Source organism: Pelobates fuscus, chromosome 9 (assembly GCF_036172605.1).
Source record: "Pelobates fuscus isolate aPelFus1 chromosome 9, aPelFus1.pri, whole genome shotgun sequence".
Lineage (NCBI taxonomy): Eukaryota > Metazoa > Chordata > Amphibia > Anura > Pelobatidae > Pelobates > Pelobates fuscus.
The window spans coordinates 7696495-7719784 of NC_086325.1; the positions used below are offsets into that span (position 1 = coordinate 7696495).

Below are 23290 nucleotides of genomic sequence, written 5' to 3' on the forward strand. Positions count from 1 at the left end.
TATAATATTATCTAATACATGGTGTATAATATTATACTGGATTTATTATATTATCTAATACATGGTGTATAATATTATACAGGATTTATTATATTATTTAATACATGGGATATAATATTATACAGGATTTATAATATTATCTAATACATGGTGTATAATATTATACTGGATTTATTATATTATCTAATACATGATGTATAATATTATACAGGATTTATTATATTAATACATGGTATATGATATACAGGATTTATTATATTATCTAATACATGGGATATAATATACATTATTATTGTATTATCTAATGCATGGGATATAATATTATACTGGATTTATAATATTATCTAATACATGGTGTATAATATTATACTGGATTTATTATATTATCTAATACATGATGTATAATATTATACAGGATTTATTATATTAATACATGGTATATGATATACAGGATTTATTATATTATCTAATACATGGGATATAATATACATTATTATTATATTATCTAATGCATGGGATATAATATTATACTGGATTTATTATATTATCTAATACATGGGATATAATATTATACAGGATTTATTATATTATCTAATACATGGTGTATAATATTATACATTATTATTATATTATCTAATACATGGTGTATAATATTATACATTATTATTATATTATCTAATACATGGTGTATAATATTATACTGGATTTATTATATGTGTAATACATGGTATATAATATTTTACAGGATTTATTATATGTGTAATACATGGTATATAATATTATACAGAGTTTATTATATGTGTAATACATGGTATATATTATAAAGGTTTATTATATGTGTAATACATGGTATATAATATTATACTGGCTTTATTATATGTGTAATACATGGTATATAATATTATACAGGGTTTATTATATGTGTAATAAATAGTATATATTATACTGGGTTTATTATATGTGTAATACATGGTATATAATATTATACTGGCTTTATTATATGTGTAATACATGGTATATATTATAAAGGATTTATTATATGTGTAATACATGGTATATAATATTATACTGGCTTTATTATATGTGTAATACATGGTATATATTATGAAGGATTTATTATATGTGTAATACATGGTATATAATATTATGAAATAGCAAATTTGATTTTTGGGAGGTGCAACAGAAAATAAATAATAAACAGATTATACTTATATTCAGTGAATCCTGTTTTTGACCTGGAATTCAAGAAAAAAGCATAGTATAATACTGTTACATTTAATAAGCAGAGTGAAAACAAAGGTAATGGGTCACTCACAATCTGGAGAGCCTTAGAAAGCAGGCTCTGACTGTAAAGGCTTGTGAATAATGAGCTTATTCAGGCTATCTCCACTGGTTCTTGGTGATAAGGCACTTTCTCTCCCCACAAAGGACAACAGCAGAATAAAGTAAAGTAAAAAAGGTTTTACTGGTTAAAAATCAATAAGAGCAAAGGCACAACGCGTTTCGACCGTGACAGGTCTTCCTCAGGTGCATAAAACCAATGGTATATAATATTATACTGGCTTTATTATATGTGTAATACATGGTATATAATATTATACAGGGTTTATTATATGTGTAATAAATAGTATATATTATACTGGGTTTATTATATGTGTAATACATGGTATATAATATTATACTGGCTTTATTATATGTGTAATACATGGTATATATTATAAAGGATTTATTATATGTGTAATACATGGTATATAATATTATACTGGCTTTATTATATGTGTAATACATGGTATATATTATAAAGGATTTATTATATGTGTAATACATGGTATATAATATTATACTGGCTTTATTATATGTGTAATACATGGTATATAATAATAATAATATACAGGATTTATCAGGCTCTTTTTTTCTTTTTATACGTTCTTTATTTTTGCAGGCAAGCGTAAACATAGCGGTGTATAGAAAATCAATCAACAGATATACACTTTGTCATGTATTAAATTGCAATTAAAGGAAAGAACCATTTTTAAATTTGAGATAAACATAAATCCCTCTTATCAGCATCCTAGCGTAGTCCTAGTATGGGACAGAGGTTGCTTGTTGTAAGCTTGGAGCGCCCCCTCGGGTAACTATGGGGAGCGTGCCGTGTTACATCTGGATCTAAGGCACATATTGGGCTCTAATTTTATTTTATTTTTATATACTGGTATCAGCTATTTTTTAAAAACTCTCACTAACTTTTCTGCTTTCTGTATCCCGCGTCCCCAGTTTTTATATTCGAAATATAGAGGTAACAAAATAGTCTGCTTGAAAAAAGTTGAAGGGCAAAAAGCAAACAAGTCTGTACTGTTTAGCCACAGGGCATAGTATTTTATCATAACTGGACAGCATGAACAGTATCCCTGCTTTGCACGTTAACATTAAATGCCTGCTTGTTCATAAGTGTTTTAAAAACACTATCTTTATTTTTTAGGAGATCTGAAGGTTTTCCACACTCCACAACCTGTCCCTGATCAAGGACAGCAACACATTGCGCATTCTTTATTGTGGACAATCGATGTGCAATGATGAGAACAGTCCGCCCATACATGAGCCGATCCAGTGCTTCCTGAAGTAGGGATTCATTTTCAGCATCCAGTGCGCTTGTTGCTTCATCCAGAAATAGAATTTTCGGGTTCTTAAGAAGTGCCCGTGCTATGGCGATTCGTTGTTTCTGCCCACCTGACAGTAGTACTCCTTTCTCACCTACTAACGTGTCAAATCCATTTGGAAAGCTTTCAATGAAGTCCAAAGCGTTAGCAATTTTTGCAACGTGGCGAATGTCTTCTTTTGTGACCAGGTTGGGATCCTCAGCACCGTAGGCAATGTTTTCAAATATAGAACATGAGAATAGTATTGGCTCCTGGCTAACAGTTCCAATCTTTGTGCGTAACCACAGAGGATTCAACTGGCGCACATCATGACCATCAATATAAATGGATCCAGAGCTGGGATCGTACAGTCTTAGTAGTAACGAGACAAGTGTTGATTTTCCAGATCCACTTGGGCCTACGACTGCCGTGACCGTACCGGACGGAATGGAGAGGTTGAGGCCAGAGAAAACGGAAGCATTGGGACGACTTGGGTAGGTGAAGCAGACATTGCGAAACTCCAGGGAGCCTTTAAACACTTCAGGGCTTAATACCAAACCCTCATTAAAAGGCAACAAAGGTTTTCTTTCAATAAGCTCCCAGAGACGGCTTCCAGCACCAAATCCCTTCATTAACTCCGAATAGAATGAGCTAATCCCTCCAATACTTATTCCTACCCAGAAGGCATACATGAGAAAGGATGAGAGCTCCCCCACTGTCATATGTGCAGCTCCTGTTAGTAGCCCCCCTTTATATAGAACTGCCAGAATAATCATGTTCCCAGACAAACCAGTGAGTCCAAAGAAACCAGCCTGAGCGATAGCCTCCTTATCGGCTAAATCGAGCACACGATCTACTTTACTGTTGTACTTTTTCATTTCCAGCATCTCCTTTCCAAAGGCTCGGACCGTTCTTATGCTACCAATACGCTCTTCAGCTAACTGGGTGGCTTCTGCGAGTGAATCTTGAGTCAGTTTAGAAAGTTTTCGCAGGTATTTTCCATATAATACTGCTACAATTGCAAGAGGGGGTACAACGCCCAAAACAAAGATTGCAAGTTGTGGGGAGACAAAAAACATCATGCCAATGCCAACAAATGCCTGAGCTAAGGCGCGCAGACCATCTGAGAGGTTCTCTGTAACAGATCGGCCGAGGAGCACACTGTCTGAAGACAAACGGTTAATCACTTCTCCAGTCCGAGTCTTGTCAAAGAATCCTACTTCCTGTTGCAAAAGGGAGGAGAACAGGGTAGAGCGAAGCCGTCGCACAATACGTTGTCCTGAGATTTGCATGAGGTATACACGAAAAGCATTAGCAGCAGCCCCACAAAGGAAGACTCCACTAAGCAAGGTACATAAAGAAGTAAGGCTGGAGGTAAGGTCCTCCGTTGGATTGGAATATATGACGTCAATGACTTTACCCAGGAAAAATGGTGCGGACATGGTAATCATACTGGATATTGCAAGGAATCCCACCGCAGCTGATAACTTCAACTTTTCCGGAGAAGCCAGTGAAATAAGTCTTTTCATGTCATCTGCTGCAAGGGATCCCTTTTTAGATTCTTGGAGATCCTTCGATCTAATCTCACTTTCTTTTCCATCCTCTGTCTGGGACGAAAACGAACGGCACTTCCTCGTCGGAAACGCTGCGCTGGCCTCGTGAATGACAGAAGCAGGCAATCGGACTTGCCGAGGGGCACCCACGAACGTTCTTGCTGACAAGGTGGACACTGGGTTGGTCGACTTCCATTGCCCGGGGTAACATTTCGGTGTCTGTCTGCTCTGTGACACTTTAAAAGTCACTGTTCTGTAACATGCTGCCGGAAGTATACTCTGCTGGTTTCTCATGCAATAAAATGTCCTGTGCCCTGCTGCAGGCATGTGCAGGAGCCACAGAGAGGCGCGTAGCATTTCTGGTAAATCCCAAACAGCAGTTAAAACAGTAGAAACAAATGTCCGTGTTACTGCAAGGGGGAGGGGGTAAAAAAACTACAAATTCCCAAGGAAGATTGTCCAAAAAAATCTCACATAATATTTATGGTGGTGAAGGTATCCATGGTTCATATTATCTTGCAAAATGAAGTGTCCAAGGGCCAGGAACAGTCCTCCCGGGTAGAAGCTCTGAAGGTCAGTAATTAGAGGGTCACCTCGTGGTAGTTTCACCCATGTAGTCGTTTCACTGATGTGTTGCTTGCGTAAGCTTCCCAGTGTCTGTGTAAGGCTGATTTCCATGCAGTATCTTCCTTACCATAACCCTTACCGATACAGCTTTCCTCCCCTGTGGCTGTCCTCAGATAAGCATACACTCCTCCCTTCTTCCTGGGGTGTGCGATGTAAATGTTTTGCTTATGTCAGTACTGTATTAGCTATATAGGGTCTATTATATGTGTAATACATAGTATATAATATTATACAGGATTTATTATATGTGTAATAAATTGTATATATTATACTGGGTCTATTATATGTAATATTATACAGGGTTTATTATATGTGTAATACATGGGATATAATATTATACAGGGTTTATTATATGTGCAGTACATGGTGTATATTATACAGGATTTATTATATGTGTAATACATGGGATATAATATTATACAGGGTTTATTATATGTGTACATGCATAGAAATCCCCTCCCAAGATTATAATCACCAGGTCATTCAAGAAATGTAATCTTGAATTCTTTTTAAACGATCTCAAGAACATACCATGGCACATATTAAGTCATATTTTCAATCCGAGCTCTTGCATGTCTGGAATTTGCATGCCCCTTTGCGTAAAGTGCAACTTAAAGGGTCACACCTGCCCTGGGCTACAGCTGACCTCATTCAAATGTACCAGTTTAGAGATTCACTGTGGTCAAAGTTCAAGCGTACTGGCTCCATGAACGATCACTGTGCCTGCAGACAATGGCGAAATGCCTGCACAAAACAAACAAAAATGGCCCAATATTTCAGTGAAAATGTGAACAATAACTTATCAAACTCAAGAAACGTTTGGAAAATAATTTTACATAGTTGCCAACTGTCCAGTCCCGGCAAGCTGGAGTCTGTCCCGGGCAATTCACTTTCCCGGGACAGTCCCGGCAACTTGCTGGCCATGTGCTTTTATTATTTTATAATAATAGGCTGTTACAGTCCGAGGGGATTAAGGAGAGAGGTGCTCACTGCTGGTGAGAGGGGCTGGGGGCTGGATAGAGGTGCCGGGGATTATAGAGAGGTGCTGGGGAGAGGTGCTGAGGGTTATAGAGAGGTGCTGGGGGCTGGATAGAGGTGCTGGGGAAAGGTGCTCACTGCTGGGGGCTGGGGAGAGGTGCTGGGGGCTGGGGAGAGGTGCTGGGGGCTGGGGAGAGGTGCTGGGGGTTATAGAAAGGTGCTGGGGCCTGGAGAGAGGTGCTGGTGGCCATAGAGAGGTGCTGGGGGTTATAGAGAGGTGCTGGGGGCTGGATAGAAGTGCTGGGGAGAGGGGCACTGTGAAAGTGGAGGGGCAGTGACAGTGTGAGGGAGGGGCAGTGTAAGTGTGTAGGGGCAGTGAGAGTGTGGTGGAGGGGGCAGTGTGATAGTGTGGTGGAGGGGGCAGTGTTATAGTGTAGGGCCAGTGATAGTGTAGTGGAGGGGCAGTGACAGTGTGAGGAGGGGCAGTGTGATAGTGTAGGTGCAGTGTGACAGTGGAGGACAATGTGAATGTGAAGGGGCAGTGATAGTGTGGTGGAGGGGGCAGTGTGATAGTGTGGTGGAGGGGGCAGTGTGATAGTGTAGGGCCAGTGATAGTGTGATGGAGGGGGTAGTGTGATAGTGTGGTGGAGGGGGCAGTGTGATAGTGTGGTGGAGGGGGCAGTGTGATAGTGTAGGGCCAGTGATAGTGTGATGGAGGGGGTAGTGTGATAGTGTAGGGGTAATGACAGTGTGGGGGAAGGGGCAGTGTGATAGTGTAGGGGCAGTGATAGTGTCGGAGAGGGAGCAGTGTGATAGTGTAGGGGCAGTGATAGTGTGGGAGAGGGTGCAGTGTGATAGTGTAGGAGCAGTGATAGTGTGGGGGAGGGGCAGTGTGATAGTGTAGGGGCAGTGATAGTGTTGGGGAGGGGCAGTGTGATAGTGTAGAGGCAGTGATAGTGTGGGAGAGGGGGCAGTGTGATAGTGTAGGGGCAGTGACAGTGTGGGGAGGGGCAGTGTAAGTGTGTAGGGGCAGTGACAGTGTAGGGGAGGGGCAGTGTGGAAGTGTAGGGGCAGTGTGACAGTGGGGTGGAGGGGGCAGTGTGATAGTGTAGGCACAGTGTGACAGTGTGGTGAAGGGGCAGTGATAGTGTTTTGGAAGGGGCAGTGTGATAGTGTAGGGGTAGTGATAGTGTGGTGGAGGGGGCAGTGTTGGGGCAGTGACAGTGTGGGGGAGGGGGCAGTGTGACAGTGTGGTGAAGGGGGAAGTGTGATAGTGGAGGGGCAGTGATAGTGTGGGGGAGGCGCACTGTGAAAGTGTAGGGGCAGTGACAGTGTGGGGAGGGGCAGTGTGAAAGTGTAGGGACAGTGTGACAGTGTGGTGGAGGGGGCAGTGTGATCGTGTAGGGGCAGTGTGACAGTGTGGTGGAGGGGGCACTGTGATAGTGTAGGGGCAGTGATAGTGTGGTGGAGGGGCAGTGTGATAGTGTTGGGGCAGTGACAGTGTGGGGGAGAGGGCAGTGTGATACTGTAGGGGCAGTGACAGTGTGAGGGAAGGGCAGTGTAAGTGTGTAGGGGCAGTGTGAATGTGTAAGGGCAGTGATAGAGTGGGGGAGGGGCAGTTTTAAAGTATAGGGGCAGTGATAGTGTGGGGGAAGTGCAGTGATAGTGTGTAGGAGGCAGTGTGATGGTGGAGGGGCAGTGACAGTGTGAGGAGGGGCAGTGTGATAGTGTTAGGGAGGGGCAGTGTGATAGTGTAGGCGCAGTGTGACAGTGTGGTGGAGGGGTCAATGTGAATGTGTAGGGCAGTCATAGTGTTGGGGAGGGGCAGTGTGATAGTGTAGGTGCAGTGTGACAGTGTGGTGGAGTGGGCAGTGTGAATGTGTAGGGGTAGTGACAGTGTGGGAGAGGGGGCAGTGTGAATGAGTAGGGGCAGTGACAGTGTGGGGGTGGGGCAGTGTGATAGTGACAGTGACAGTGTGGTGGAAGGGCAGTGTGATAGTGTAGGCGCAGTGTGACAGTGTGGTGGAGAGGCAAGTGTGATAGTGTAGGGGCAGTGACAGTGTTGTGGAGAGGGCAGTGTTATAATGTAGGGGCAGTGACGTTGTGGTGGAGGGGGCAGTGTGACAGTGTGGTGAAGGAGGCTGTGTGAATGTGTAGGGACAGTGATAGTGTGGGGGAGGGGCAGTGTAAATGTGTAGGGGCAGTGATAGTGTGGGGAGGGGTCAGTGTGAATGTGTAGGGGCAGTGATAGTGTGGTGGAGGGGGTAGTGTGATAGTCTAGGGGTAATGACAGTGTGGGGGAGGGGTCAGTGTGAATGTGTAGGGGCAGTGATAGTGTGGGAGAGGGGGCAGTGTGATAGTGTGGTGGAGGGGGCAGTGTGATAGTGTAGGGGCAGTGATAGTGTGGTGGAGGGGCATTGTGATAGTGTTGGGGCAGTGACAGTGTTGGGGAGGGGCAGTGTGATAATGTAGGCGCAGAGTAACAGTGTGTTGAAGGGGGTAGTGTGATGGGGAGGGGCAGTGACAGTGTGGGGGATGGGCACTGGGAAAGTAGAGGGGCAGTGACAGTGTGAGGGAGGGGCAGTGTAAGTGTGTAGGGGCAGTGATAGTGTGGGGGAGGGGCAGTGTGAATGTGTAGGGGCAGTGATAGAGTGGGGAGGGGCAGTTTGAAAGTATAGGGGCAGTGCTTGTGTGGGGGAGGGGCAGTGATAGTGTGTAGGAGGCAGTGTGATGGTGGAGGGGCAGTGACAGTGTTGTGGAGAGGGCAGTGTTATAATGTAGGGGCAGTGACATTGTGATGGAGGGGGCAGTGTGACAGTGTGGTGAAGGGGGCAGTGTGAATGTGTAGTGACAGCGATAGTGTGGGGGAGGGGCAGTGTAAATGTGTAGGGGCAGTGATAGTGTGGTGGAAGGGGTAGTGTGATAGTGTAGGGGTAATGACAGTGTGGGGGAGGGGTCAGTGTGAATGTGTAGGGGCAGTGATAGTGTGGGGGAGGGGCAGTGATAGTGTGTAGGAGGCAGTGTTATGGTGGAGGGGCAGTGACAGTGTTGTGGAGAGGGCAGTGTTATAATGTAGGGGCAGTGACATTGTGATGGAGGGGGCAGTGTGACAGTGTGGTGAAGGGGGCAGTGTGAATGTGTAGGGGCAGTGACATTGTGGTGGAGGGGACAGTGTGACAGTGTGGTGAAGGGGGCAGTGTGAATGTGTATGGACAGTGATAGTGTGTGGGAGGGGCAGTGTAAATGTGTAGGGGCAGTGTTGTGGAGAGGGCAGTGTTATAATGTAGGGGCAGTGACATAATGTAGGGGCAGTGACATTGTGGTGGAGGGGGCAGTGTGACAGTGTGGTGAATGTGTATGGACAGTGATAGTGTGGGGAGGGGCAGTGTAAATGTGTAGGGGCAGTGATAGTGTGGTGGAGGGGCAGTGTGATAGTGTTGGGGCAGTGACAGTGTGGGGGAGGGGGCAGTGTGATAATGTAGGCGCAGAGTAGTGTGGGGGGGTAGTGTGATGGGGAGGGGCAGTGACAGTGTGGGGGACGGGCACTGTGAAAGTGGAGGGGCAGTGACAGTGTGAGGGAGGGGCAGTGTAAGTGTGTAGGGGCAGTGATAGTGTGGGGGAGGGGCAGTGTGAATGTGTAGGGGCAGTGATAGAGTGGGGGAGGGGCAGTTTGAAAGTATAGGGGCAGTGATAGTGTGGGGGCAGTGATAGTGTGTAGGAGGCAGTGTGATGGTGGAGGGGCAGTGTGATAGTGTTGGGGACGGGTCAATGTGAATGTGTAGGGCAGTGATAGTGTGGGGGAGGGGCCGTGTGACAGTGTGGTGGAGGGGGCAGTGTGAATGTGTAGGGGTAGTGACAGTGTGGGAGAGGGGGCAGTGTGAATGTGTAGGGGCAGTGACAGTGTGGGGGTAAGGCAGTGTGATAGTGACAGTGTGGTGGAAGGGCAGTGTGATAGTGTAGGCGCAGTGTGACAGTGTGGTGGAGGGGGCAGTGTGATAGTGTAGGGGCAGTGACAGTGTTGTGGAGAGGGCAGTGTTATAATGTAGGTGCAGTGACATTGTGGTGGAGGGGGCAGTGTGACAGTGTGGTGAAGGGGGCAGTGTGAATGGGTAGGGACAGTGATAGTGTGGGGGGGGCAGTGTAAATGTGTAGGGGCAGTGATAGTGTGGGGAGGGTTCAGTGTGAATGTGTAGGGGCAGTGATAGTGTGGTGGAGGGGGTAGTGTGATAGTGTAGGGGTAATGATAGTGTGGGGAGGGGTCAGTGTGAATGTGTAGGGGTAGTGATAGTGTGGGAGAGGGGGCAGTGTGATAGTGTAGGGGCAGTGATAGTGTGGGAGAGGGGGCAGTGTGATAGTGTAGGGGCAGTGATAGTGTGGGGGAGGGGCAGTGTGATGGTGTAGGGGCAGTGATAGTGGTGGAGGGGCAGTGTGATAGTGTAGGGGCAGTGATAGTGTGGGGGAGGGGCAGTGTAAGTGTGTAGGGGCAGTGAAGTGTGGGGTAGGGTCAGTGTGATAGTGTAGGGGCAGTGACAGTGTGGGGGAGGGTCAGTGTGATAGTGTAGGGACAGTGATAGTGTGGGGGAGGGGGTAGTGTGATAGTGTAGGGGCAGTGATAGTGTGGGGGAGGGTGCAGTGTGATAGTGTAGGGGTAGTGATAGTGTGGGAGAGGGGGCAGTGTGATAGTGTAGGGGCAGTGATAGTGTGGGGGAGGGGGCAGTGTGATAGTGTAGGGGTAGTGATAGTGTGGGGGGGGCAGTGTGGTAGTGTAGGGGCAGTGATAGTGTGGGGAAAGGTGCAGTGTGATAGTGTAGGGGTAGTGATAATGTGGGAGAGGGGGCAGTGTGATAGTGTGGGGGAGGGGGCAGTGTGATAGTGTGGGAGAGGGGGCAGTGTGATAGTGTAGGGGCAGTGATAGTGTGGGGAAAGGTGCAGTGTGATAGTGTAGGGGTAGTGATAATGTGGGAGAGGGGGCAGTGTGATAGTGTGGGGGAGGGGGCAGTGTGATAGTGTGGGAGAGGGGGCAGTGTGATAGTGTGGGGGAGGTGGCAGTGTGATAGTGTGGGGACAGTGATAGTATGGGAGAAGGGGCAGTGTGATAGTGTAGGGGTAGTGATAGTGTGGGGGAGGGTGCAGTGTGATAGTGTAGGGGCAGTGATAGTGTGGGGGAGGGTGCAGTGTGATAGTGTAGGGGCAGTGATAGTGTGGGGGAGGGTGCAGTGTGATAGTGTGGGAGAGGTGGCAGTGTGATAGTGTATGGGGCAGTGATAGTGTGGGGGAGGGTGCAGTGTGATAGTGTAGGGGCAGTGATAGTGTGGGGGAGGGTGCAGTGTGATAGTGTAGGGGCAGTGATAGTGTGGGGAAAGGTGCAGTGTGATAGTGTGGGAGAGGTGGCAGTGTGATAGTGTAGGGGTAGTGATAATGTGGGAGAGGGGGCAGTGTGATAGTGTGGGGGAGGGGGCAGTGTGATAGTGTGGGAGAGGGGGCAGTGTGATAGTGTGGGGGAGGTGGCAGTGTGATAGTGTGGGGACAGTGATAGTATGGGAGAAGGGGCAGTGTGATAGTGTAGGGGTAGTGATAGTGTGGGGGAGGGTGCAGTGTGATAGTGTAGGGGCAGTGATAGTGTGGGGGAGGGTGCAGTGTGATAGTGTAGGGGCAGTGATAGTGTGGGGGAGGGTGCAGTGTGATAGTGTGGGAGAGGTGGCAGTGTGATAGTGTATGGGGCAGTGATAGTGTGGGGGAGGGTGCAGTGTGATAGTGTAGGGGCAGTGATAGTGTGGGGGAGGGTGCAGTGTGATAGTGTAGGGGCAGTGATAGTGTGGGGAAAGGTGCAGTGTGATAGTGTGGGAGAGGTGGCAGTGTGATAGTGTAGGGGTAGTGATAATGTGGGAGAGGGGGCAGTGTGATAGTGTGGGGGAGGGGGCAGTGTGATAGTGTGGGAGAGGGGGCAGTGTGATAGTGTGGGGGAGGTGGCAGTGTGATAGTGTGGGGACAGTGATAGTATGGGAGAAGGGGCAGTGTGATAGTGTAGGGGTAGTGATAGTGTGGGGGAGGGTGCAGTGTGATAGTGTAGGGGCAGTGATAGTGTGGGGGAGGGTGCAGTGTGATAGTGTAGGGGCAGTGATAGTGTGGGGGAGGGTGCAGTGTGATAGTGTGGGAGAGGTGGCAGTGTGATAGTGTATGGGGCAGTGATAGTGTGGGGGAGGGTGCAGTGTGATAGTGTAGGGGCAGTGATAGTGTGGGGGAGGGTGCAGTGTGATAGTGTAGGGGCAGTGATAGTGTGGGGAAAGGTGCAGTGTGATAGTGTGGGAGAGGTGGCAGTGTGATAGTGTAGGGGTAGTGATAATGTGGGAGAGGGGGCAGTGTGATAGTGTAGGGGCAGTGTGATAGTGTAGGGGCAGTGATAGTGTGGGGGAGGGTGCAGTGTGATAGTGTAGGGGCAGTGATAGTGTGGGGGAGGGTGCAGTGTGATAGTGTAGGGGTAGTGATAATGTGGGAGAGGGGGCAGTGTGATAGTGTGGGGGAGGGGCAGTCTGAAAGTGCTCCACTGCCCTGATTGCCAAGCTAATAAATGACACGCATCCTGAAATTACAAATGTGGATCAGGTCCCACTAAATTTACAAAGACCCATTATAGACAAGTTCATTTTTAGACCTGTACCTATCAGTAAGATGCAAAGGGTGTAAGGGCTGCGCCCGAGGTTAGTTACAGTAATCTATGATAACAAACAACCAGACCAAATGATCTAAATGAAGATACAACAAATAAGACTATATTAATAAATAGAATAGAAAGAAATAAAAATCCTAATTGAACATTAAAATAAGATAAAATGGGTAGTCCTCAGGAATGAGTCCATCTAAATAGTAACATGTTATATAAAAGTCTCTCTATGTACCAGGATAGGGGGGGAGAGTTGGCAATCCTCAGCAGTTGATCCGTCCGGATGGTTAAAATATCCGTATACGTGGAGAGAAAGGGAAAACGACAAAATAGCCAATGGTGTAATATCGTCAGGATCCAGTAAAAGGTTAATAAAATGAAGGTAATACACTCACATTTAAAAGAGCTCTAGCCAGCTCTGGGGGGAAGGGTGTGTAGCGGTATAATCCCCGCTAACGGATATAGTGGTCAATCCAGTCTGATTTGGAAGTGCTCCAGAATATATATAAAAACCAACAATAGTGCTCTCAGTATGTATTGGAAAGATAATACAATTTATAAAATGTACTTACAAGTATAGAGCAGAAGGTACTGCTCTATTAACACAGTGCTGGTGGAATAATCCCCAAAGGGTCTTGAGGGATTCCCTTTTTGGGTTGCTGCCTTTTAGTCTGTTATCTAGCGCTGACTCTTCCCCCCTGTTGTGTACCTATTAGTGTAATTAAAAAACACCTTAATAATCTAAAAATGAAAAACCAGTCTGGACCTGATCAAATCCCAGCAATGCTGTTGAAGCTCAGTGCGCCGGCAATTGCTAAACCCGTCGCAACTCTAATTAACGAATCCTTGGTGTCTGGATACATACCCAAACTTTGGAAGACTGCGAGAGTAGTGCCTATCCATAAAAGTGGTGACACTACTTTGGTTTCTAACTATCGCCCTATATCATTGCTCCCGGTATTGTCAAAAATCTTAGAAAAATGTGCCCATACGCAACTATGTGAGTACTACCAACAATCAAACTATCTGACCCCTGATCAATCGGGCTTTCGCTTGAATAACTCCACTACAACTGCCCTCTTAAAAGTTTGCAATGACATCCAAACTGGCATGGAACAAGGAGACCTAACTGGAGCTATTTTCCTTGATTTTGCTAAGGCCTTTGACACGGTAGACCATGATATTCTACTGCACAAATTAAAAAACTCAGGTAATGGTGATTGTTCGCTAACCTGGTTTCGATCGTATGTATCAGATCTCTTGCAATATGTGGGGCGGGCCAGATAGGGTGTGTTTTGTCATCACCAATGATAAGCACGCCCCATCACAAAGTGAGCATGTTGGTTCAATGCTCTTCCAGGGTAGACCATGCGCAGAGCTCTGCTGAAGAGCTCTGGCATGAGAAAAAGACCCTGTATTTGCTCTGCACAGCGCAAGCAAAATCAATAACATGCTTGCACTGTGTGCTTGAAATTTGTCTCTGGTGTCTCAATAGTTGGGATACCAGGAGACAAAAATGCTAGCAAAAGCATATTGTGCAGTGTGTGTGAGGGTGCTGTGTGTGTGTGTGTGTGTAAGGGGTGTAGTGTGTGTGCAAGAGGGCTGCAGTGTGTGTGTGTGTGTAAGGGGTGTAGTGTGTGTGTGTAAGGGGTGTAGTGTGTGTGCAAGAGGTGTGCAGTGTGTGTATAAGGGGTGTAGTGTGTGTGCAAGAGGGGTGCAGTGTGTGTGTGTGAGGGGTGTAGTGTGTGTTGTGATGGGTGCTGTGTTTGCGTGAGGGTGCTATGTGGGTAAGGGTGCTGTGTGTGTGTGTGTGCTGTGTGTGCGTGGGTGCTGTTTGCGTGAGGGTGCTATGTGCGTGTGAGGAAGCTGTGTGTGTCAGGGGTGCAGTGTATGTGTGTGAGGGTGCTGTGAGTGTCATGGGTGCAGTGTGTGTGAGTGAGGGTGCTTTGTGTGTCAGGGGTGCAGTGTGTGTGTGTGTGAGGGTGCTGTGAGTGTCAGGGGTGCACTGTGTGTGAGTGAGGGGTCTGTGAGTGTCAGGGGTGCAGTGTGTGTGAGTGAGGGTGCTGTGAGTGTCAGGGGTGCAGTGTGTGTGTGTGTATGTGTGTGTATGTGTGTGCTAGTGAGGGTGCTGTGAGTGTCAGGGGTGCAGTGTGTGTGTGTTGTGAGTGTCAGGGGTGCAGGGTGTGTGTGTGCTGTGCATGTCATGGGTGCAGTGTGTGTGTGTGTGTGAGTGAGGGTGCTGTAAGTGTTAGGGGTGCAGTGTGTGTGTGTATGTATGTGTGTGTGTGTGCTAGTGAGGGTGCTGTGAGTGTCAGGGGTGCAGTGTGTGTGTTGTGAGTGTCAGGGGTGCAGTGTGTGTGTGTGCTGTGCATGTCATGGGTGCAGTGTGTGTGTGTGTGTGTGTGTGTGAGGGTGCTGTAAGTGTTAGGGGTGCAGTGTGTGTGCTGTGAGTGTCAGGGATGCAGTGTGTGAGGGTGCTGTAATTGTAGGGGGTGCAGTGTGTGTGTGCTGTGAGTGTCAGGGGTGCAGTGTGTGTGTGTGTGAGTGAGGGTGCTGTGAGTGTCAGGGGTGCAGTGTGTGTGTGTGTTTGTGTGTGTGTGTGTGTGTGTGTGTGTGTGCTGTGAGTGTTAGGGGTGCAGTGTGTGTGTGCTGTGAGTGTCAGGGGTGCAGTGTGTGTGTGTGTGAGTGAGGGTGCTGTGAGTGTTAGGGGTGCAGTGTGTGTGTGTGTTTGTGTGTGTGTGTGTGTGCTGTGAGTGTGTGCTGTGAGTGTTAGGGGTGCAGTGTGTGTGTGTGTGCTGTGAGTGTTAGGGGTGCAGTGTGTGTGCTGTGAGTGTTAGGGGTGCAGTGTGTGTGTGTGTGCTGTGAGTGTTAGGGGTGCAGTGTGTGTGTGTGTGTGTGCTGTGAGTGTTAGGGGTGCAGAGTGTGTGTGTGCTGTGAGTGTTAGGGGTGCAGTGTGTGTGTGTGTGCTGTGAGTGTCAGTGGTGCAGTTTGTGTGTGTGCTCTGAGTGCCAGGGGTGCAGTGTGTGTGTGTGTGTGTGTGTGTGTGAGTGAGGCTGCTGTGAGTGTTAGGGGTGCAGTGTGTGTGTGTGTGTGTGTGTGTGAGTGTTAGGGGTGCAGTGTGTGTGTGTGCTGTGAGTGTCAGGGGTGCAGTGTGTGTGAGTGAGGGTGCTGTGAGTGTTAGGGGTGCAGTATGTGTGTGTGTGTGTGTGTGTGTGCTAGTGAGAGTGCTGTGAGTGTTAGGGGTGCAGTGTGTGTGAGTGAGGGTGTTGTGAGTGTTAGGGGTGCAGTGTGTGAGTGAGGGGGCTGTGAGTGTTAGAGGTGCAGTGTGTGTGAGTATGCTGTGAGTGTCAGGGGAGCAGTGTGTGTGTGTGTGTGCTGTGAGTGTCAAGGGTGCAGTGTGTGTGAGTGAGGGTGCTGTGAGTGTCAGGGGTGCAGTGTGTGTGAGTGTGCTGTGAGTGTCAGGGGTGCAGTATGTGTGTGTGTGCTGTGAGTGTTAGGGGTTCAGTGTGTGTGAGTGAGGGTGCTGTGAGTGTCAGGGGTGCAGTGAGCCGCTATTCAAGGCTCAGCACCACGTGAGTGGACAATTTTATATTTATTTTATTTAAATTGCTTTATACAGGCTATACTATGTCCTATATTTTATATTTTTAGGACAACCAAGACAGATGGTAATATTGCCTGTTTTATATATTTTATTTACTTTATATTTTGGTGTATAATTACCTGCTCTCACTATATTATCTACAATACTGTTTTATACACTTTCTTTGTGTGATTTGGAGTGATTCACACTTGGTGATTTGAGCACTTTTTACCAATATCCCTCCTTTTTTATTGTTTTTATCAGGGGTGCAGTGTGTGTGTGTGAGTGAGGGTGCTGTGAGTGTCAGGGGTGCAGTGTGTGTGTGTGTGTGTGAGTGAGGGTGCTGTGAGTGTCAGGGGTGCAGTGTGTGTGAGTGAGTGTGCTGTGAGTGTCAGGGGTGCAGTGTGTGTGTGTGAGTGAGGGTGCTGTGAGTGTTAGGGGTGTCTGTATAGCTGATGTGATGTGGGTGATTGTATCCCCCCTCCCTGCTTACCTTATGCCTGGGAGGGGGGATCCTGCTGCTGGCTTCCATCCCTGGTGGTCTTAGTGGTGAGTGAACTCTAGCCTGTGAGGCTAGAGTTCACTCTCGCGAGACCCGTAGCGTTGCCATGGCAACGCTCCGCATCTCGCGAGAGGAACCCGGCAGAGCTGTAGGTAGGAGCTCCGCCGGGTCCTCTCCTGGCTCCCTCACTCTCTCCCCAGCCGGCGGCCGGAATATACTGTATGTGGGCGGATGAGGGAGATCTTTGATCTTCTCCCCACCGGCCCGCCATGGACTACAGCAGGGCCGACGCTCAGATAGTGCCGGCCCTGCAAAGACCGGCAGGGGAGATCCTGTGATCTCCCTGCCGGCCTCGGCCCCTGGTCACCGCGGCCCACCGGGCATTTGGTTTATAATACATGGTTTATAATATACAGGGTTATAATACATGGTTTATAATATACAGGGTTATAATACATGGTATATAATATACAGGGTTATAATACATGGTTTATAATATACAGGGTTATAATACATGGTTTATAATATACAGGGTTATAATACATGGTTTATAATATACAGGGTTATAATACATGGTATATAATATACAGGGTTATAATACATGGTTTATAATATACAGGGTTATAATACATGGTATATAATATACAGGGTTATAATACATGGTTTATAATATATAAGGTTATAATACATGGTTTATAATATACAGGGTTATAATACATGGTATATAATATACAGGGTTATAATACATGGTTTATAATATACAGGGTTATAATACATGGTTGATAAAATACAGGGTTATAATACATGGTATATAATATACAGGGTTATAATACATGGTTTATAATATACAGGGTTATAATACATGGTTGATAAAATACAGGGTTATAATACATGGTATATAATATACAGGGTTATAATACATGGTTTATAATATACAGGGTTATAATACATGGTATATAATATACAGGGTTATAATACATGGTTTATAATATACAGGGTTATAATACATGGTTTATAATATACAGGGTTATAATACATGGTATATAATATACAGGGTTATAATACATGGTTTATAATATACAGGGTTATAATACATGGTATATAACATACAGGGTTAGAATACATGGTATATAATATACAGGGTTATAATACATGGTTTATAATATACAGGGTTAGAATACATGGTATATAATATACAGGGTTATAATACATGGTTTATAAAATACAGGGTTATAATACATGGTATATAATATACACGGTTATAATACATGGTTTATAATATACAGGGTTATAATACATGGTTTATAATATACAGGGTTATAATACATGGTTTATAAAATACAGGGTTATAATACATGGTATATAATATACAGGGTTATAATACATGGTATATAATATACAGGGTTATAATACATGGTTTATAATATACAGGGTTATAATACATGGTATATAATATACAGGGTTATAATACATGGTTTATAATATACAGGGTTATAATACATGGTTTATAATATACAGGGTTATAATACATGGTATATAATATACAGGGTTATAATACATGGTTTATAATATACAGGGTTATAATACATGGTTTATAATATACAGGGTTATAATACATGGTTTATAATATACAGGGTTATAATACATGGTATATAATATACAGGGTTATAATACATGGTTTATAAAATACAGGGTTATAATACATGGTATATAATATACAGGGTTATAATACATGGTTTATAATATACAGGGTTATAATACATGGTTTATAATATACAGGGTTATAATACATGGTTTATAATATACAGGGTTATAATACATGGTATATAATATACAGGGTTAGAATACATGGTATATAATATACAGGGTTATAATACATGGTTTATAATATACAGGGTTATAATACATGGTTTATAATATACAGGGTTATAATACATGGTATATAATATACAGGGTTAGAATACATGGTATATAATATACAGGGTTAGAATACATGGTATATAATATACAGGGTTATAATACATGGTTTATAATATACAGGGTTATAATACATGGTTTATAATATACATATACTGTAATCCTAGGAATATTTCGTGTAACACTTGTGAGAGATGAGACTTGCCTATCAGAACACTGTGAACCCCAGGAGCACATAAAGACATTCGATTGTCATTAAATGCAGTTTCTAGTTTGTCCAGTTGGGGGCAGTGTTTCATTAACTGAAAATAAATGTGACTTTGTGGCCAGAATGGGCTGACTTGGGCAATTTAGTGAGTGTGTGATTGTGACATTATACGAGTAAACATGTTTACTATTTCACCCACAGAATGACACGAGAGGAAAGACTGGAAACATACCGCCACTTCCTAGATAAGGATCTTCATATTCCTGGGGAGGGTTTGTAGTTATGTTGTTGTTTTTTAATCTCTCAGATGCATTTAATGTTTCCAATCTTATATCACACTGTTCTGTGTTTAAATACATTTATTGTGATCAGAGATCTGTGACAAACGTTTCTACTGCAATGTGCTACAACGCTTCGACATCTTAACCTGGGCAGGGTACAGGGCACTCCTGGTACCTTAACCACAGCAGCAGCATGCTCTAGTGGGTTTGGTATTTAAAGGGTTCTTCTCACGTTATGTTCCGCCCGGGACACCAATATCAGAGCAGACCATTTTAAGAGTTCCCTCGTGCTTCTCAATGACTCGGGTTGGTACTGTAAGTCATTGACAGAAAGCTGGACTGTGAGGGAGCTCTTAAAGTGGGTCTGCATCTGATATTAGTGCAGACCACATGCTCCCCCTCTGGACCAACAGGGGGCAAACACACACACTAAGACCTCTGCTGGAGACGCAGTGGATTATAACAAGCACAGTGCTATTACAGTGTGGCACTATTTTATGCTATACACCCTGTGGCAATTCTTTCTTCTATAAATACTTTGAAAATGGACGTTCCTGCAGAACTTGTGAACTGGATGTTATCGTTATCACGGTTTGCAGAGTTTGCTGAGGTTTCCCCACATCAGATAGCATGCCTTGATACAATATGTTTTATCTTCACTTGTTCCAAGAACAAATAAACTAACTTTAAAATATTCTAGTTTTAAAGAGATGTGTAGAGTTCTAAACAAGTTTTGTTCTTGGATCAGTAAAACGTTCCCAGCACAGGCAGCTCAGCATTTCATCCTTCCAAGGTCCATAAAACGAGTACCATTAAATTGGGTAATAATGGCACTGAGATCTCAGGACATGACAAATGCACAGTCGGATCCTTCGGCATAGTCGCTAGACTTACCCTGAACCCCATTAAGACACAGACACTGTTTTACTGTTGGAAAATTATTAGTCCACAGCTTTATTAAATTATTATAAAATATATCAAAATAGGGTCATTGACAACAAATATAATATATTTTAAACCAACCTCCCCCGATATATAAGTTACCCCATGGCAATGACCCCACATAATAACAATATATGACAATATAAACATCAGATAAAACAAATAACATGGCCAACCAAACACCCAGGACTCCATACAGGCCTCCATCCATTGCCATCTGATTAAACTGTAGGGGTGTACTGAGACCCCCCAGGTACGGAGCCACCAACGAGCTGGAACCTACCGACCAACTTTAACACTGCCTACTACACAATAAAGCTATCCATGACCCCTCCTAATCCATCTACCCCCCCCCCCCCCCAATATTAACCTGGCCACTCCCCGCCGCTGTGAATAAAACGGGAAAGAACCCCCAACCAACTAAGATTAGGTTGGGTTAATTAAACTGGCCACTGCCTTAAATGGCCGAAATATATCCCTACCCTCACCCCCACTACCTGACTGACAGTTAATTTAACTTGGTTGATATATCTGCCTCCTGGCCTTGTCAAGGCCCATTCCCTTGGTTGTGCTGTTCCATGGGCTACAAACTTGGAATCATATAACTCAATGTTGCTTTCCTGGTTCGATGCTTTGATATTACTATTATTAGCGAGGGTTAGGGGGTCTATCCGCATTTGATTTTTTTCGAAGGCACATTTGCACTCAAGATGCTGCAGACTGCAACTCCCATCATTCTCAGTCAGGAAAACGCTCCTGCAATCATGCCATTATTGTCACGGCACGCAACCTGGCTCCAATCTGAACTGTTAACGCCCAGTAAACAACCAAATGTCTGAGAATGTGCAAAAGCCTCGGGGTTGGCTCCAAGGTAAGTAGATAATGTTAATGATTATTACATCTGTTTATTACCTTGATAAGCAACATTATTACATTCAGCTTTCTCTCATTGTCATTGTGAAGCCATTTATATCTAACAGCCACGCAGTAGGAACCTGCAGACTGTATCAGAACATTGCTACGGTAACAACCACCACTTCTCAAGCCAGGACAATGCTCAGGCCTCCACCCAGGTCTTTCATCAGGCCTCCATGCATGCCTTACATCAGGCCAACATCCATGCCTCCACCCAAGCCTTCCATAAGTCTTCCACCCAGGTCTTCCATCAGTACTCCACCCAGGCCTCCACACAAGCCTTCAATCAGATCTCAATCCATGCCTCCACCTATTCTCCACCCAGGCCTTCCATCAAGCCTCCGTGCATGCCTTACATCAGGCCTTCATCCATGAGTCAACCCAGGTCTTCGACAAGTCTTCCACCCAGGCCTTCCATCAGGCCTCCATCCATTCTCCACCCAGGCCTTCCATCAGGCCTCCATCCATTCTCCACCCAGGCCTTCCATCAGGTCTCCATCCATGCCTCAGCCCAGGCCTTCCATCAGGTCTCCATCCATGCTCCACCCAGGTCTTCCATCAGGCCTCCATCCATTCTCCACCCAGGCCTCCATCCATTCTCCACCCAGGCCTTCCATGAGGCCTCAATCCCTTCTCCATCCAGGCCTCCATCCATTCTCCACCCAGGCCTTCCATCATGTCTCCGTCCATGCCTCCACCCAGGCCTTCCCTCAGGCCTCCAATAATTCTCACCCCAGGCCTTCCATCAGGCCTCCATCTATTCTTCACCCAGGCCTCCATATAGGCCTCCATCCATTCTCCATCTATTCTTCACCCAGGCCTCCATACAGGCCTCCATCCATTCCCCACCCAGGCCTCCCATCAGGCCTCCATCCATTCTCCACCCAGGCCTTCCATCAGGCCTTCCATCCAGGCCTCCACCTATTCTCCACTTAGGCCTAAATCCGAGACTCCCCTCATAAAATTATATAGAGAAACCAATTATTAATCGTCTGTGGAACATGAAACAATGAAACGCCACTGGGGTGAATCTAATCCTGATTTAGCTGTTGAAACCTATGACCCCTTTTAGCGCAGATCTCCTTAAATCTGGACTACGAATCAATGGCCCATAAGCATATTAGTCCAAAATAACATGTACAGGGAGCTGGCGCCATATGGGACACATACATTACAGCCCATACAAACACGGATAACATCCACACCCCATGAGCATCAAGCTGACGAGGCGAGGAGGGGGAACTAGCGATATCACACGGACACATCTTGTAATGTTATTATTATATAATAAAATAAAAACAAGTTAACTAGTAGAGCAGTTTCACCACTAGAGGCAAAGTGGTAAGAGATTTGGCGCAGTGGGAGGAGGACCGGTATCAGGGCCGGCGCTACCATAAGGCGGTACAGGCGGCCGCCTTAGGGCATACCAGCCCTGAGGGCGTAACATCAGGCTGACTGGAAGGAGGGAAGCGCACTGCGCTCCCCTCCAGCCGGTTACTACTTGTGGGGCTGAGCGCAGCCCAGAGATTCCCGCCCGCGGAGCCCAGCCTCTGCCCGCCCACCTCCTACACTGGTGTCTGCCGCAGGCTGTGTGGAGGGGGCGGGGATATGACATCATATCCCTGCTCCCTGTGTACCACACAGCGCGGCTGGCACTCAGTGATGGGGCTGGGCTGCAGGACAGGACTCCACAGAGCCAGAGAGTATGCACCCCAGGGACAAGATTGAACTGATGTAAGTATGTAATTATGTATGTCTCTTTATGTATGTCTGTCTGTATGTCTCTGTATGTATGTCTGTCTGTATGTATGTCTCTGTATGTATGTATGTATGTCTCTGTATGTATGTCTCTGTATGTCTATGTATGTCTGTCTGTATGTCTCTGTATGTATGTCTCTGTATGTCTATGTATGTCTGTCTGTATGTCTCTGTATGTATGTCTGTCTGTATGTATGTCTCTGTATGTATGTATGTATGTCTGTATGTCTCTGTATGTATGTCTCTGTATGTCTATGTATGTCTGTCTGTATGTCTCTGTATGTATGTATATCTCTGTATGTATGTATGTATGTATGTATATCTGTCTGTATGTCTCTGTATGTCTCTGTATGTATGTATGTATGTATGTATGTATGTATATATGTATGTCTCTGTATGTCTGTCTGTATGTCTCTGTATGTATGTATGTCTATAACCAAATACAGAAATGTACAGATACACCGAAACGTGGATAAAACACACACTTAGTGGGCAATAGATAGAGAGAAAAAAAAACTCCAAAACAATTACCCTTGTACTACAAGTACTGTAGATAAGGACTCCTCGCAGTCCTCAAAATGATATGGAAAACAGACAATCTACAATACAATAATAACAGAGAAAAACACTATGACGCTTCCAAGTACGGGGGCTTCACCCTAAGTGATGAGTCCACCCTCACGAGAGGCAGGTGAAATAAACCCACAATGTAAGTAGTTTACTCCCCCC

The 23290-nt window shown here is 45.4% G+C and overlaps 1 protein-coding gene across 1 annotated transcript; it reads right to left on the reverse strand.

Moving 5' to 3' along the window:
* Positions 1 to 1914: 1914 nt before the first annotated feature.
* On the reverse strand, positions 1915 to 4930 carry ABCB10 (ATP binding cassette subfamily B member 10). Its single transcript, XM_063431057.1, has one exon. The coding sequence runs from the start codon at positions 4544 to 4546 to the stop codon at positions 2381 to 2383; it is 2166 nt and encodes a 721-aa protein (XP_063287127.1). The 5' UTR covers positions 4547 to 4930; the 3' UTR covers positions 1915 to 2380.
* Between the last annotated feature and the right edge of the window lie 18360 nt (positions 4931 to 23290).

What these genes read in the sequence shown, in the direction of transcription:
- ABCB10 (XM_063431057.1), bottom strand. Translation starts at nt 4,546, where the DNA reads ATGCTACGCGCCTCTCTGTGGCTCCTGCACATGCCTGCAGCAGGGCAC.